Consider the following 17,861-nt stretch of genomic DNA (forward strand, 5'->3'; position numbering starts at 1 on the left):
TAATCTGAAGTTTTTATGATGCTGTGGTTATTTTTAGTGGGAGGAAAAACCCATGAATTAAGTGCACCGTCAGCCTTGGGGCAGGACAACTGAGGCTGGTGGGTTATGTAAGTTAGATTGTGATGTTTTATTAGTTTGGTGGTTGACACAGGGCCTGAAGCCATGAGCCAGACAAAAAAAAAGACAAAGGACGGGTTCTCTATATCTTGTCAGGGTAGGTATTTCCATCTTTCCAGCTGTTTTTGCAAGTTTGTTATCCCTACAGGAGGCAAGAAAGATGACACAAAACAGAGTTCTCAATTCACTGTACAAAATCTTCATTTTTTGTTTTTTCTTCCTTAATGACATACAACAGGGGACCCGTAAACAAAAAGAGAAAGTCATTTGATACAAGCTAGAATGCAGTTCAAAAATATATAATAAAACAAAATTAATAAAAAGCAGGTCTCTTATCCCTTGTAGTTAGAGGAAATTGTTTGAATACAGCTTAATATGATGTACAAAATATCACACAGTGATAAATTGCTAATAAAAAAATAAAAACACAAAGAAATGAGAGTCCTTTACCTTGGCCTCTGACTGGTAACAGATTTTTTTTTTTTTTTTTTACTTATTTTCTTCATTTTTCATGTTTTTTAATCATTTTGCTTTTTTACAAGTTATACATTGCCATTATCAATCACAAGCAAGTTCTATGCCTAGCAAGGAAGAATGATTCACTTATGATACTACAGTATTCTTACATCTTAATAATCATATTCATAATCAAAGAAAAGAAATGCAAGAAAGAAAACAAGGAAATGATGGACATTTACAGCACGTAATGGCATCTCTAGTCATCATTTACAACCTCTGTTTCGATTTCTTTTTTCTTTTTTGATGTGTCATACTGATTTGTCTTTGTTTTCAGAGAGGGGACCCAGACGCTCAAAGTGAAAAGAAACCACCAGTTACTCTCGCTATCAGGACAAAACAGAACAAAACAAAACAAAAACAAAAAACTGTGAGCCACAGCAGGTTCAATCCTTGTAGTATGTACTCCAGATTGTATTAGAAATACCTGCATACATTATCTCTGCACGCTGTCTGTCTATAAACTACTCCTAGGCAACAGCATCCACTATTAGATGTAGTGCAAAGTGGAACCAAACCACATAGTGACTAAGTGTGAGAACAGGACATCAGGCCCAGCAGCAGTACAATAATGTAGTTGCACCTGGTTGTACTCTGACAGATTCATATCGAAAAAAAAAAAGATATACAGCGAAATAACATCTTGTCTCATTTCAGACAACAGTCCCCCACCCTGTTTGAGAAAAACAAAACAAAACATCTGAACTACAAATGGTAGTGTCCCCAGTGATTAGGAGAGGAGTGCTTACCTCTAGGCTACTACTGACGTCTGATCCCTAATGTGACCCTGTAATCTTGAAGAGGTGGAGCGTTGTCCCCCTTTGACAGCTGATTTAACACCAGATTTTATCAGTCTTCTTGAGGTAATAGATAACATTACCAGTCAAGTAATTTGAAGTAAGGTCAGCTGTTGGGGGGGGGCAACTTTTACCTAAAGCAAACATGTGTCCAACAGTTATCAGTATAAACCCAGGACACAGGTAGAGATAGATGCAAGGTGTCTCAAAGGAACAATGTTCCCTCTTAATCCAAACCTTCTCTGGTTATTTTCCAAGTCTTAACACATCAGCAAGGTGGATTCGGTGCTGAATCATGTTACTCACACCTACACTATCTTAAATCAATACTTTTTTCTTAATCTTTCTGAAAAAAGCAGTTGAATTCAAAAGTGGGAATTTCTTCTTTTTCTTCTCCCCATGGAGCTATTTCTCCCAGCATGCCTCTTCAGAAAGAGGAGACCAGCTTCACATCATTAGCCCTCTGGGTAATGTGCTACTGTGCAACTGATGCACGTCAAACAAGTAGAGGGAACCTCAACACACGACTGAAGGTGAGGGCCCCCCCACCCCCCCGAAAAAAGCCTGAATAAATACACGCCCACAAACCGACGCCAACTTCAGGGTGAAATTAAAAAGACAATAATGATTTCAAGTCCATGTGGTCCTCGCTGTAATATAATCATCATCAGCTCCTCCTCAGGGCCTGAACCCACCAATGCTGACATCATTCACATCTCTCTGATGCGAAACACCGACAGTGACTTAATTCTGAAATGCGACCACAGTCAAATGAAATGATTCAACAATGAAATGTCACTGAAAAAGTTGTTTCACTCCTACATGTACACCTATAGCCCGATGAGTGAGAAACGCAGTCTCGCTTTTTCACACACACACACACACACACACACACACACACACACACAACACACAAACACACAAAAACTGGTCCCTGATTCTGACTCAAGACTGACAAGGTTTCTCATAGCACCACGATTTAACTAGTGCGTATACAAACACGCGCGCACACACACTTGTCTGTACAGTAAAAAGCACCAAATGACACAGTCAGCGTCATTTGTTGGGAGCATACAAACTGGCCTCACACCCCTGTGGTCTGTAGAGTTTAACTGCTATCCATCTTTAGCTGGTTAATATGGTGTGACAGCATCAGGCTGCAGAGTCAAGTCCAAACTGTACATCTGTAGAAATGGACCATGATCATGTAAATATGTTCATTTATCTTGTACAGCAGAGTGACGGTTGATCTCACTCTCACACACACACACACACACACACACACACACACACACACACACACATTAGTAGAGGCAGAATCATGGGGACGCTGTAATACTCAAACATATGATGAGACTTGGTGTCTTGGCGATAAAGGTGAAATTAAAGCTATCTGTTCAACACTGGTTAGCGACGGTCTAGTGCCTCCTTACTTCACTCACACTCATACACACACACACACACAACTAAGTTAAACATTCTCCAACCCCAAATCCGTCACCACACACACACACACACTCACACACACTCTGCCTCTGGAGTCTTTGGAATGTAATACATTGATTCCCAATGCAGAGGTTGGTCAGGTGTTTTTCTGCTGACACTGGGAACAGTTTTAAAACCATGCCTACATACGTTATGTTAGAAACAAGCAATTTTTCAACTATTTAAAAAAATGCTCTCAAATGAAATGCGACAGTGCATTTGTGCGTTGCGCGTGCTATGCAGTGTGAGTGTTTCCTCTGTGGTTCTCTGTGAAATGTGAGTAGTGTGTCAGCAGTTTAAGCGCACAAACACGCACACACACACGGTCCTTTGTAATAACCGTTGGCAGACTGAAAGAAAAATAAAAATGCAGAACAGAATATTGTAGTGTAGAAAAAGAGTTACTCCAGATATGATTATTTGAAAACGGAGCAGCCGGGATCTTAAAAGTCTTAAAAAAGCAGTGTGAGTAGTATTATAAGAAGTCACTGAGGCATCAGAGAACAGTGAGGAATCGAGGGGGAGGTGACGTCCTGTGGCGATGACCCAGCCAGTGGGGTGCAGGACAAGTGTGTGTGTGTGTATGTGTGTGTGTGTGTAAGCAAGTGAAATTTGTCCACTGTAGTCTTCAGTCTCTTTTGGCCCAGTTATGGTTGTAGGACTCTAAAGGCAGGAAGAAAAAGATCAACAAAGTTAGACCAACAGACTTTCAGAATTGCACGTGACACTGACATAAAGGCAAAAGCTATTAGGTCCCATGTAATTAAAACATCTCTGATTTCATAATTTAGAGTTGTAAAAATCCATCAGGATAGAAGGGGTCACATTAAAACAATTTAAATGACCTTTTCCGTCAAAGGTTTGAAGGAAAATAACCTTTGAACCACAGAAGACATTATACAGACAGATGGCAGTGAAGAGGCAAGGGAAGAGAGTAGGCCCTAAACATTTGGCCACTGGGTTACCCCAGGTTAACAGTCGTTTTACAGGCTGAGCAGTACTAACCATGACTAATAAACTGATCTTAATGGCTAAAATTTGCAGAGTGCCCCTTTAAGATTAATACGTGTTGAAAGTTGAAGAGTTCTACAACTTAATCTCTTAATCTTTTAATCTTAATGGACTTGTAAAAGAGCTCACACTGGTCTACATCGCACCAAATGTGCGTTCTCAGAATCAGTAAACTCCCACCCTCTGCCCCCCCCGTCTCGCACTCCTCCACGGTGTCTCCCCTCCGCCAGTCTCACCAGAATGACGACAGTGCTGTCAGACGAAGATCTTGGCAAGTGCATCTGCGCCAGCGCTGGCGATGAAGGGCTGAGAAGAGTGGAAGGCCACGTCATGAATGGCCTCGTCGTGCTTCTTCCTGTGGGCTGTGATCTCCTGCACGCACGTCCTGTTGTCCAGCATCCACAGGCGCACCGAGCAGTCGTGGCCTGTGGGGCGGAGTGCGGGGGGGTGGGGGGGCAGAGAGAGCAGGTGGAAACAGGGGCAACATAGATCACTGCTGAGTACAAAAAAATGTTTTACAAGTTTCTTTGTACTGTCTTTATCTCTCTTTTTTTTTACATTGATATTACCTCAAAATTCATTCCTGAAAAACACTTGTACACAGAATGGGCTCAGTATTAAAACTGTTGGCAATAAAATCTCTGGGTATGATGGTGTTATAAGAAAACAGTTGTTTACAGTGTGCAGAGGAATGGGGATGAGATCATTATTTACAGTATTCTGAAAATGACATTGATCGTCAGATGTTCAGCTACACCAGGACACAGTAAGGCTGAATGGTACTCACTGCCAGAGATGAGGTAAGTGCCTTTAGGGTCTGTTGTAAGACAGGTGACGGCGTCCAGGTGAGCCACCATTGAGTGGACAACTTTACCTGTATGAACACACAAGGCGAGTTTATTTAGATTAATTCATATTTCAGAAAAAACTTAAGTCTGCAGTGGAAATGAACAGAGGACAGACAGGACTCAAACACCTCCTGTGGATACCTGTCTTATTGTCTAAGAAGCGGATGGTGCGGTTCTCGTGTGCAGTGATGGAGATGGGCTCAGATGGGTGACTGACCACTCGATTGATCAGTTCACTGCCTGCAAAAGAAGACGAACACCTCCATTTTAATCTCATCTGTTTGATCTATTCATTAATGAGTGATAACTCTTGTGGTGGAAACAGATTGGGTATTGCATTCAGAACTTACCATCCTTGGTCTGTGTCTCTAACGCAGTGACACTCTGCTCCGTGTTGAGGTCGTAGAGCAGTGTCTCACCACCGTCAAATGACACCACCACCTGGTTAGGGTCGGTGGCCACAAAGGCCACTGAGGTGGGTGTTCCATGCTCTGGGAAAAGACAGGAGAAGAGACAAAGTTGTGTAGCATTAACAAAGTATTGAAGCATAAAGAAAATCAACACACTCAGCACAGATGTCTACCTCTCTCCTTATTGAAGACAGACAGGCAGGGGGCCGAGTTCTGAGGGTCCCAGATGCGAATGGTGCCGTCAGCCGAGCATGAGGCAAGACGATGGTGAACTGCCGAGTAGGTCAGACCCCAGACGCTGTCCTCGTGGCCGGCCAGTACGCTGCTCTCAATGCCAGGATCTGGATAGACAAACACATACGTTAAAAAGAAAACACTTAAGGGCATTATTATTACTTGGTGATTGCTAAATACTCAGTTGGGAATGACTGACCATAGTTATCATAAGGATCCACATTGAGGTCAGGCATCTTCCAACACCTGACGGTTCCATCTAGACCTCCGCTGTAGCAGGATTCTCCATCCTCGCCCATGGTCAGTGACAGAACAGCTCCACTAGACAAAAACAGAGAGGCATCAGTTTCACTGCTTCTCTGAGAAGTTTGTACACATGGTGTGAATTTGTATTTCTGTCTCGACTCACCTGTGCGCTCTAAACGTGTAGATGGGTTCAACATCCAAAGCTGCATTCCTGTGGAGGGACACAGAGATTTTAATTTATCTCTCTGCTGTGTGTTTGAGTTTACATTTACTATCACTGCATGTTATATGTAAACAGCAAAAGGTGCTATATAAATTAAATCCCTGTTCCCCATTTTCTTCACTAGAACTCCCTGTGGGATCTGAGGGTTCTTACTTTTTAGAATGCATGGCCTTGTTGAGGTTCCACAGTTTTAGTGTTCCATCCTCAGAGGCCGTGAGCAGCACCGCTTGGCTGGGGTGAAAGGTCAAAGCGCGTATTGCATCAAAGTGGCTGCGTAGTGTGAAACGGGGGTTCCATGTCTTCTTAAACTCCTCTCTGTTATCCTGCATCTGACACATTTAAAAAGAGGGTAAACATTCACATATTTTCGAGTGTGCATGTGCAGGCTGGAGTACATCCTGTGTAGTAACCAGGGCAAAAGTTGCAATTACATCCATGGAGAGATCGTTGTCATTTGCGACGGTGAGATCAGCCAGTTCACCAAGGTTCATGTCCCCTCCTCCAACGGCATCCATGATGAAGACATCAGAGGAGAAACCCAGGGCGCCACCTGCAGGTTGGAGGCGGAAACGCACAAGTTACTACTGCATCTTGACAAAACGTCATGTCCCTATATATACAGACTGTATAATATAGGGCCTGTAAAATATAGCAATGAATCTTAGATCTCAGTGGCAAGACTCCATTCATCCTGTTCCCTCACTCCCACACTGTGTACCAGAGGAAATATTTATAGGAGTAGGAGCAACTTTGTAAGTGTACCCCTACACAGGCTTTGAAATTCAACAAAACTGAGACAAGACAGCATCTAAATTTAAGGTTGCACGCCTAAGCAACAATCATGCGCGTGGGACACAGGGCACGGGGCATGACAGTCTATGGTATTCTATGGGGCATACTTGGTGGGGGAAGTCTTACCTTCACCGGAGCGAGCCTGTCCCGATACGGAAGGGGGTGGGGTAGGTTTAGGGGGGAAGTCCGACATCATGCCTTGTAACTTGTTCCTGCGGTTCTCTGAACCCGGGCAAGAGGAGAGAGACACAAAACATCCAGTCATGCAGAGAGGTGGAGGAAGGACGGAGAGGCCAATAGACGGACAGATGAGAGACAGATGAATGTAGACGGGAGGCAAAAAAATAGACTTCACTCTTTAAATACATGACATACACTCATACAATTTAGCAGTTTCTTTTTGTGAGAGGATGAGATCAATAAAAGCACGGGGCTGCAGTGCAAATATGACTCAAAGAATGAAATGTGGACATAGAAAAAGAGAAGGCAGCATGCGTGGTAACCTTTGAAATGACCCCGGGCCACAGAAAATACATCTACAGACAGAGATGACAGCTACACAGCTCTGAAGAGTCACAGACTGATAGTTCGTGAAACAGGACAGAGAGACAGGTGGTTGGGAAAAGAGGCTGGTTTTATTGACAAGAAGAGATGCCAAGACACAATGAGAAGTAAAAGATAAAAAAGGTGAGCAGAGGGGATAGGGAGGAAGGGAGGGAAGGAGGTAGGGGGCAAAAAAGACAAATACACTGGTGGCAGTGATTCTGGCAGTGCTGGTGTTGATGATGTTGCTATGGCAACAGCGTACCTAGCTCCCGTCCGTCCCCCGAGATCCGGGCCTCTCCCGCCCCCTCCCCATCCTCCCCCGAGCCCAGGAAGTCAAATTCTCCGAGGGCGTCTTCTGAGTCGTCTTCGTCTTCCTCATCCTCTGGGTCCAGGTCTGTGGTCATGGGCTCCGAACCCATCTGGACATGAAAGCGGAACAGAGAAAACAGTTAATTATATGATAAGTTTCTTTTAGTTCCCCCTAATTTTCATTTCTCATCACCGATCTTCACCTTTACACGTGACTTTTTGTTCTTGCGCGGTCCATCGATGCAGTCAGTAGCCATGCCTTGGAAGTCGTCTTCTTCATCGCTGTCGTCTTCATCATCATCCTCGCAGCCGTGCAGGAAGGGGATCTTATCCAGCACGGAGCCACCCAGACGTTCCTTAGAGCTTTCCTTGCCCGCATTCCTACAGACAGAGGCATACTTTATACTGTCTCCCCTCCATTTTAAATTGAAAGCATAAAAAGATTATTTAGGATAATACTTTACTGTGGATGACCTCAGTTATAGTGCATAACACCATTTTATTAAAGGCTTCTCCACAGCAGCTGTCATTACAGCACAGCTTGTTTTATGAGCAGGTTTTACAAATGCAGCAACTACGAGTTTTATAGGTGCAGATATTGAAAACTTTCCTACTTGGAGTTTTCATCAAACGATCCTCAGTTAAAGCACTCCTACTCCCAGATTTCACTTTAACATGGCAACATATGTACGTGTCTGACAGGTGTATATATTTTCTGTGCTGCCTGAATAGATCTGTTACTTTAGACTTTAGTCGCCTGCACATTTCCTGTCTGATAAACGTATTTCTATATTCTAAGGTACCAATATTAACAATGACATACCGTTCACCAATAACAAAGATTTTCAAATTAAAAACACGGTAAAGACGAGGTCAAACTCTGCTCTGCTTTGTGTAAGTGGTCTTTGTCAGAAAGTTGACTGTTAGAAGGTTTATTCATGTCCTTAACAGGAGAACCCACTCTGTGTAATGCTTGAATGTGGATCTGTATACGGTGACATTTCAAGGTCATGTGTGTGAAAAGATAAGACTGCCATTATGAGTGAATTAGACCTCGTCTTACAAAAGGTGGCACAAGAGTGAAGGTGTTGATATTTGTTCACAGAATTTTTCCCAATTGACAACAACTGCAATTATTATTTGATACGTCATGCGACACATCATGATCTTTCACTGTGGTTGTTGTCTGTGTCATCACTATTCACATTTTTATCTGTGGAGTAACAGCAGAGAAAGAGAAAGAGAGAGAGAGTGTCCTCTTCCACAGCCTCACCTCTTGATCTGTTCTTCTATCTGTCTGACCAACAACGACTCTCCACCTGCCCGGGGCTCAGGCTCAGGGCAGGTTTCGCTCGGTGGGGGCCCGTTAGCCTCGGGGCTGCTTCGCCCGAGCAGGGAGCGCACACGCTTAGACCGCATGTCCAGGATGGTGTCTGAGTAACCCACTTCCTCCAGATATCTTGCAGGAAAAAGAACGCATAAATATACACCCATACTCATACTGTAAATGAATCCCTCTAGTCTAGAGCACAAGTTCAGAGCCAGCCACAAAGTACTGATGGAGCACATTAGTTTGGTACTGAGATAAAAGAAGCAGATGACAGAGAGGTCTTACTTGCGTAGTAGCTGACGTCCTTCCTTCCAGGACATCTGATTGGCTGGCTCAGAGTCTGACTCAGCCGGCCCATTGGGAACTACAGAAAATAGATTGGTCAATAGTGATGCAACAGCAGGGCATGAGAAGAGAAGAGAAAAGGAGAAACTCTGAGTTTTAGCAGAGAGAGAGAAGCAACAGCAGTAGATGAAAACGTACGTTGGTCTGCCTCAGTCTCTGGTTTCTTGTCTCCGGGACTCTGGTCGTTTCCTGTCTTCAGCTTCTGATGCTTAGCCCTGCAACCCCACAAAAGACCACATGAGGGCGGCATTTTAAGGCAAATAACAAGAAAGTAATCTTTCACTATCAAATGACTATGCCTGAGGCATGCAAACCATTGGGGTAGCAGGTTGAATGGACAATAGATGTAAGGAGACAGGAGCAGAAGGAGGGAGTTTCCTGACAGTTGTCGTACCTTTCCTGTTTGAGGGCGTACTCTAGCATTTTGATCCGCCTCACCAGGTCCTGTTTCATATTCTCCTGCCCTTTCCTCTCCCCCTGTAGGAACGCCACCTGAGCCTGAAACACACAGACACAGGATGGTAAGGAACACAAAGGTTACACAGATGCCACAACCACACACATAAGCATAAATAAAAAAAATAAAAAAATCAGTTCAGATTGATGCTATGACTCATAACCATAACTGAGGTGAATTGGATAAAACAGCATGTACTGGCTCAATTAAAGCTTGATAGTAAAGCATTTGATATCAGCAGAAATCACAAGGAGGGGCCGCGAGTGTGAAGGAAAATAGTTTGATGTGACGAGCATAGCAAACATGACTTCTGAGAACCCAGAGGAGTAAGTAGAGGGTTGTGTGGAACAGAGCTCTTATTTTTAACTTCTCCTAACCGAGGCCTCACTGCGCATCTGCAGAAGAAGAAAAACAAGACTCAAACCGGCCAAATTCAAATACCCTCTTTTAAGACACATCCTTCCTTTGTGTGCTTCCTCTCTCATTTTACATTGGTTTCCTTCCTCACTGAGCTGATAAAACTCTTACCTTGAGGAAAGAGATGTTCACTGCCCATTTTTGCCATTTGTCAAACAATTAACAGACTTTGTGAGAAGAAGAAAAGGTGATAATGACAGATGACCGGTCAAGACCATGCTTAGACAGGTTTTGCCTTGGGTAAACTATGTTATAATGAGGCTTGACAAAAAAGTGAAAGAGCAATTTGAGTCAGTCAGAAGGATTTTTTGTTTCAAGCATGCTGTGTTTTTCTCCAGGTAATGCTTCATAGTGGGCTTTTTGAGCAAAACTGATTCACACCAGGCAGCAAACATCCTGCCCTCTGTTGGTTGGTGGAGAATAATACCCCAGTAGTAAAAAAAAAATAAAAAAAATCAGTTTCAAGTAGGCTAAAAAGGCCTAACCCTGTTTCTTCTCTCATGATTTGCATGCAGGTGATAGCAGGCACAACAGTTTTGTATTTTCACTCTGTCTCTCTCTTTCCCTCTCTCTGTGCCAAGGGGTGCTGGAGCATTAATGCTGCTTGTTTTACAGTCCATTTCTCCTCTGTGCGCCCCTGTCCGAGTCCATGAGTCTGCTCCCACGCGCATACGTAGTTCTGTAAAACTAGCACAGTCTAAAAACACTATCTCATGGGGCAGGCACTCAGTCTACTTGAGAGGGTAGTCAATCACCCAGGAAAGTACACGCGCACACACACAGACGTGTACACACACACACACACACACACACACACACACACACACACACACACACACACACACACACACACACTCACAGTCATGTAACCGGCTGGGAGGGCTAGTGGAACACAGGATAATCTGCCGAGCAAACTGTACTACTACCGCTGCTGCTGCTGAGTAATCCTGATTAATGCAACGTGATTTTATATGCTTATCTCAGAATTTTGGAGATAACTGTCAAAGACAGGATGTCAGCACTGCAGGCATGATCTAAGAGGCTGTGAGATATGTACATCTAAGTTTATGTGGTTTATACTTTCCCTAACCTAAGACGTGCAGTCCAATTCTTGCTAAATATCTAGGGCCATTAAAACAAGTAAAATAACAAATGAATTAAATGAGTTCATGTGTACAGAGCACTGACAAGAAGGAATGCATTCATTTAACAAGCTAAGAGGATACAAAACACAAAAAACATGCTTAGCCTTATGTAAACTGCTATGTAATAATATATCATTTGCTGTGGTTATGTGGTTGGTAAAAACAGCTATCACAGAGTTAGCTCCAACAGCAGCTAGTTAGCTGAGTATTTCCAGCTGCCCCAAGTAGTAATTGTGCAGTTGTTGTGTTTAGTAATGGCAGATGCAATACTGTATTTGTATGCCTCACAGTCTGACATATTCAGACAGAAAAGTTAACATGTTAAAATAAAAGCCAAGCAGAGCTCGGCTGTTGTGCTAGCTGTGTAGTGTCATAGTGTGGGAGGTTCAGATATCAGAAAACAGCATGTACATGGTATACTGTGTACTATAAATGGCTGAAAACAGATGGAGTGAAGTTACAAAAACTGAAGAAATCCAAGCTCACATTAAAATAACATTTTCAAAGTTTTAAAAAAATATATTTGTCTCCATCTGTAAGGGTAAGATTCAAGCTTGTATCTACAATAATGACCGAAACGTCCCTTTAAACATTTCAGCTGCTCTGATACTGTGGTGTGCTGTGGGTCAAGTAGAGGCCATCAACTTAGGATAAAATCAGTCAAATTCAAGACCGGGGCAGAGTGGAATATGAGGTCTTCTGTACACAAACAAACACATCTTTAAACAGAATCATCAGTGTCCACATCAGTAACATTGTCAGCTCAGCCTTGATACACAGTCCTGCTTAAAAACCAACCTACTAAAAGACTATGACAACTTGCTGCAGATAGGTAATTGCTTGTAAATGGTTCTTATGTAGGCTTAATTTGTGAGCAGTGATGGAGTCGCGTATCTTAAAAGACTAACTAACAAACAAACTCAGTCCAAAACGAATTCATTCGCATCAGCAAAGTGCCTCGTAATTTCCAGCTCTAGGTGGAATGTGTCTACTTCACTCTTAAGGGGCAGGGCATGCGCTTCTACTCCTAATCCCACACAGACGAGCTACAACCTGCTTACACACACACACACACACAGAGAGAGATAACCATCGCACACAGATAACCATCACACCCCTGTGCGCGAGTGTCATGCTGTGCTCCTAGAAGGACAGGTTCCCACTGGTGCCCAAAACCTCAAATCCCTGACAGTGCTTTGTTGGCCAAGATAAAGACAAGGCTGTATATGTACACATACACCCAAATAATCACATGACTCTAACAATGTACGCTGTAAGAACTACTTTTTCCTGATACATAAAGGTAGTCAAAACAGAGGGATTAATGCGTCAGAGGGTTTATTGCTATATGTCATTCTTTATCTGTTGCAATCAACTCATTCTTTGGCTCTGACCTTGTTTTACTTCTGCTCTTCCATTCTACAGTATTTCTCTTTGACAGTGGTGGTGTAACAGCACTCAGTGGGTAAGATATGATGTTAAGAATGGATCGATTTACCACAGCATGTATTGGCTGTCTTAGGAATAAGCGCAAATACAGTTTTCAGTGTATCATCTTGTAGGTAAAATAATGACTGTTTCATCAGACTAAAGCGATAAATCGAGATTTCACTTTTGTATCATTTAAAGCTGTCATTGGTCTTGTTATTCTGCCCTTTGCCTTGTTCAGATTGCTTGTTTTCACTGTGTTAGGGACCCAGGCCAACAGAGGTGAGACAAGGCAGCCCATTCATCAGCTAATAAAAGTGTTCTTATCAAGACACTTCAATCACAGACAGTTGTGGAGCAGCAGGTCAACAGACATGACAGTATCTATTGAGAAAGTTATACTCAAGTAAAATATCAGAAGAAGTCTTTTGTGTATCATTTGATATAGCCCTGCTCTGTTTGACAGCGTGGTTATTTTCTTTGTATTATGTTGGTAAACTAACAAAGCCGAAAGTACAAAGGAACCTTGTTGCGAGCGAACCTGCCGTGCCATCTGATCTCTCTTTCCTGTGGGTGGGTTTTCCTCCATGTGACCTACTGCCACTGACCTTTTCCAAGTTCGCTGTAGCATGGAGAGCTGACACATTTAGTCTATTCTATCAGTCCCTCTCTACTAGCTCTGGAACAGGGTCAAGGGCAGCTTTCCTCCTCCACTGGCCACCCTCCATCTTCTCATCCCATCATCCCCCATGAGAGAATCCATGAGCCAACAAGTAGAGCAATGAACTTTTCTGGGACAGTGTGCATTAGAGTGCATAGTGTGTGTGTGTGTGTCTGTGTGTCTGTGTGTGTGTGTGTGGTACTAAGCTGCAGAATGACATCCTAAAAAGTTGGGCTTGCTGCCTGAGTTTAACTAGGAGATGTTTGATAATCATTTGGAAGCAGAAATTACTGCATGTCATGACTGTGTTTCAAATCATGGTATTCCTAAGATTTCAGTGGAAGACCTGGGAAAGAAATTGAGAAATGCAACAGTGCAAAGAGAAATACAGATATACAGAGAAAGAAACAAAAGGCAAAATACTAAGCTAATATTAATAAATAATGTAAGTGCTGCAAGTGTGTGTGGGTGGGAGGCACACACTGTAACAATGCAGTACATATGGATGTCATATGTGTGTCATGACTGTGAGCGCAGAGCTATTAATTAGAGATGTGTACCCAGGGGCCGCCTGGGCCACACTCACCAGGAAGTGATGTCATCTGGGTCACCAGTAATCTATTCTACACAATTACTTGACACGGTTAATAAAATGAAATTGCTCAAAATGAGCAAAATGCAAATAGGGACAGGTAAAGGTCTGCCCTTTCCCTTGTAGAATAAGTGCAGTGACTTGGTTCGATGTGTACAGCACAGTCTGACTGTCTATTAAACTATGAGGATCATTATAACCAGTTAATTACTACAAGCTCGTTCAGTCACAGTGCAGCAGTAGTGTGATTTGATATACACAGGAAAAAGCGTCTTTGGTGTCTGAAGGACAGAGGGACAGGGCCGCTGCCACCTGTCCCCCCCATGCTACATTACAGTCATGGTCGTGCTGGGACGTCCCACCTGGCCCAGAGCGGGGAGGGCTTTAATTCCTGGCCTGTCACTGGAGACACAGCACCACAGGTGGCCTTTCACACCAAAAACACACTCACAGACGGCACATGTGTTACAGTCTCACAGAGGCACGCTATGCTACAGACACAGACATTCACACCACCACACATAGAGTCACATATTTGTTAGAAGATCGTGTTAATGTCTGTCAGAGTTTAGGGATAGTTCTGCTGCTGTTGGATTTTGCCCTGAGCTTCCTCACTAGCCGTGTGAATGCCATAAAAGAAAAAAATGTCACGCATAAGCGACAAGTAAGCAGACTATGCTATGGACATATGCACAGTATGTTGCTAAGTGTACAAACCGTGGCCAGGGGGGCTTGCTAACTGGCATGTTGAGAGCCCTGCGAGCATGCTGGCAACAAAAGCCAGAGGCTTGTGGCCTGTGGGTGTTAAAATGTAAGCTAGGTCAATTTTTCAGCCTGGCACTCCAGTGATCCTCTCTCTTTCTCTCAGCACAGGACACAGTGCTAATTGTACCCGTGAAACCAGACCATGTGCAGAAAATGCGCACACGTAAACAAAGTTTCATAACAAGCACTAATGGCATGTTGGACACAGCGATGGCCTGCTTCTGACTTCCATTCCTACTCTTCCCCACACGCGCCTGTAAAAGCAGCGAGCACAGCCGGTTTGTTATGGTTCATCCATATTTTATCAGGATCCTATTTATAACTACATAGGTTTGAGTTGGGGGCAAAGTGGGAAGCGGAGTGACAGAGGAGAGGCAATGATATGCCCTTTTCTGTGGTTTTGTCAAGCACATGAACTCCAGAGGATTGTTCATCCTCACTGCTAGCAAACTGTGGTTATAGAAGGAAGACCACATACAGGCTTAGGAATGAAAAAAGGTGAACAATTCTTCACTCCAAACACAGAGCAAAAAACATTTTTGTATGTGTGTGTGTTTTCCTAACCTTTCTTAATCCTGGAACAATTTGATGAGTAGGCACAATCCTTCCCAGCAATGCTCTGCCTCACACAGTTACACACATGAATATACAACAGTTGCATAGTACAACCTCTGTCTTCTGCCGCTGGCCTCTGAATAACTGGAGCCATTAGGGGATGTATGCCTTGCTCACGGGCATTTCTATGGCACTGACTCACACATTCACAAAGATTTTTCTAGCAATTTCACAGATTTAAACTTATGACCTTTAGGAAAACAAGCACGCTTCTCTAACCTAAGGGCAGACAACACATACATATGTGTTTGTAAGTGGCAGGTGATTTTATATATATATATATTTTTTTAATTTTAAGTCAGTATTTATATGTAATACTAGTCACTTTTGCTGTAGATGGGATGATACTTGGCCGACAACAAAAAAGTATTGATAATACCTAAAAATGCAACTACATTACAGTCATGTTCAATGCTGATTCATTCATCTGCGTGACAGGCCCCAATTCAAAATGTTGACTTCCTTTCAATGCCACCGGGTACACAGACAAACTATTTACTACAGACCACTATCTGTAAACATTATGCCACAAGGAACATAAACTGAAGTGGTTTTTACAATGCGAGTTAGTGTGAAAACTGCCAGCAGTCCGATGTGCACGGAGTGAGCGGAAGCCTATGTTCTAAGGTCACCCTGAGCACTTTCTCTCACTGTGCCAGTTGCTTAGTGAATAAAGAAGCAATACCCTCAAACCACTACTCATTTCACTGAGGTGTTTCCTTGAGTAAGGACACCACTTTGGCATCTCTCAATAACTATCATTCTCAAAAGCAGTGGTTACAACAGGGCGCTCACAGCTGTGTGACACTGTCATTGTCTTTTAACCAGAACAGCACAACTAGAGATCACTTGAGATCTGTCCCTGTGGGGTATGAAAACCTGATAATTGTCTACTTACAAACAATGTTTCCACATAAATGCCAAAATACAGACCATCTTGAATTCCCGTCTGGCCCAGACATGTCTTTGATGTGTGTACCTGCATAAATATCACTGCAAGGTAGCCACACCTTAACTCCATTTACTTGTCTGTTTTATTACCATGATAGCTTGCTTGCTTTTGTAGGCTGACATAAACCTCTGTCATATCCTAATTTCGTGGTTTGTATATCATTGTGAGTAGACTGTAACCCAAAAGGCTCAGATTAATGCTTTCTGAAAAGAGTTTTTATTTCATGTTTAAAGCCTTCTGGTGGCTGTTTGGTTGTCGGTGAGCATCAACTGGAAGTCACTGGGAGTCCCTACGCTTTCATTTACTGTCTAGTAATAATACACCCAGGTCAACACAATATGATAAGGTGCAATGTTAGCCCGTTAGCATTTTGTCATCCTGAAACTGACTGATTGTGGGAGCATGTGTACTGTCACAAAGCAACACTATAGGAGCTCCTGCAATATCCGCTCTGGCCTATATTCGGCGTTAATGTTACAGACGCAGGCTTTAATGATAAACAAATTTACCCTGAGTTCGTCTCTCTCTGCCTCCCAGCGGTATTTTTCGGCCTGGAAGCGTCCCCACTCGTACTGGATGAAGTGCAGGATCCCAGGAAGCGTCATACCCGAGTCCCCGTCCTGCGGCTCCCGTTGCTGCGACGATCCGGGCATGGCCCCGGCCGCCGCCGCTGCGGCCGCTGCTGCTGCCATCGCCCCGGTCGCCGCAGCTGATGACGCCTGGCCCGGTGCTGCTTTGGGCCCGTTTGGGTTGCGCCCCGCTCCGCTGCTGCTGCCGCCGCCTCCGGAGTTCGGGTTTGGTCCACCGCCGGATCTGTCCGCCTCCATTTTAACCGTTCAACCTTTCGCCAGGATAAGGAGGTGGAAACGGGCGGAGTGTACGAACAATAATAATAAAAAAACACTACCCCGTACCCTTCTTCCAACCCAGCAGCACTTCACTATAAGCTACCCTCCTTTCTTCCTTTTCTCACACGCACGGAGCAAAATTACTATTCAGTTGGTAAAATACTACACTTCCGCTTTCAATTTTTCAAGATAAAATCCGATTAAGCTACATATTTGCAGCGTCGTGTCCTGTTTGGTCATCGGTGAGCGACATTTTACACACACGTTTACTTACAAACATTTACTTTAGTAACATCAAAATGAGGCAACCGAATGTCTATCATGCAAAACAGACGTAAGAACTTTGTTTGCGACTTTTATTTTGTATATCCCGGATCTGTTTCCTCCTCCTTGTGTTCGCTGTTGGAAATGCCCGGCGTGGGTGACAAATAAAGGGCCATGTTTTTTGTAATACACACTGAATATGTCGCTAAGGGAGTTCATTTCCTGCCATTTTGTGAGCGGGGGGGATGTTTGGGAACAGTGAAGGTAGCCAAAGTTATCCACAACTTTGGTTCCGGTGTGAACTTTGATTGAAAATATCCACAACACAGGTCGTTCTGTATGGCTGGATGACTGGATCCTTCACATACAGAACTCACAAATCACAGTTTTGATGTACATCTACACTTAAATAATAAATAAAATAGTAAATAATAATAAATAAGATTCAGATGTAATCATCAATCAATCTGACACAATAAAAGTAATAAATAATATATAATAGTTATAT

The 17,861-nt window shown here is 43.3% G+C and overlaps 1 protein-coding gene across 1 annotated transcript; it reads right to left on the reverse strand.

Moving 5' to 3' along the window:
- Nucleotides 1–293: 293 nt before the first annotated feature.
- strn4 (striatin, calmodulin binding protein 4) lies at nt 294–17,243 on the reverse strand. Its single transcript, XM_018702079.2, has 18 exons — nt 16,751–17,243; nt 9,604–9,707; nt 9,348–9,424; nt 9,150–9,228; nt 8,808–8,993; nt 7,738–7,915; nt 7,488–7,644; nt 6,806–6,901; nt 6,319–6,437; nt 6,041–6,216; nt 5,828–5,875; nt 5,618–5,739; nt 5,358–5,525; nt 5,125–5,265; nt 4,916–5,014; nt 4,714–4,800; nt 4,163–4,351; nt 294–3,578 (listed from the first exon to the last, which is right to left on the reverse strand). The coding sequence occupies exons 1-17, from the start codon at nt 17,066–17,068 to the stop codon at nt 4,182–4,184; spliced, it is 2,325 nt and encodes a 774-aa protein (XP_018557595.1). The 5' UTR covers nt 17,069–17,243; the 3' UTR covers nt 294–3,578; nt 4,163–4,181.
- Nucleotides 17,244–17,861: the final 618 nt, after the last annotated feature.

The sequence above is a fragment of the Lates calcarifer genome, linkage group LG21 (assembly GCF_001640805.2).
Source record: "Lates calcarifer isolate ASB-BC8 linkage group LG21, TLL_Latcal_v3, whole genome shotgun sequence".
NCBI classification, from domain to species: Eukaryota; Metazoa; Chordata; class Actinopteri; family Centropomidae; genus Lates; species Lates calcarifer.

Excerpts from the sequence above, each read along its gene's own strand:
- strn4 (XM_018702079.2), bottom strand. The coding sequence starts at position 17,068 with ATGGAGGCGGACAGATCCGGCGGTGGACCAAACCCGAACTCCGGAGGC. Across the intron at positions 7,645-7,737 it reads ACAAAAAGTCACGTGTAAAG|ATGGGTTCGGAGCCCATGAC; the intron begins GTGAAGATCGGT and ends TTTCATGTCCAG. Across the intron at positions 4,352-4,713 it reads CACTTACCTCATCTCTGGCA|GCCACGACTGCTCGGTGCGC; the intron begins GTGAGTACCATT and ends TCCGCCCCACAG.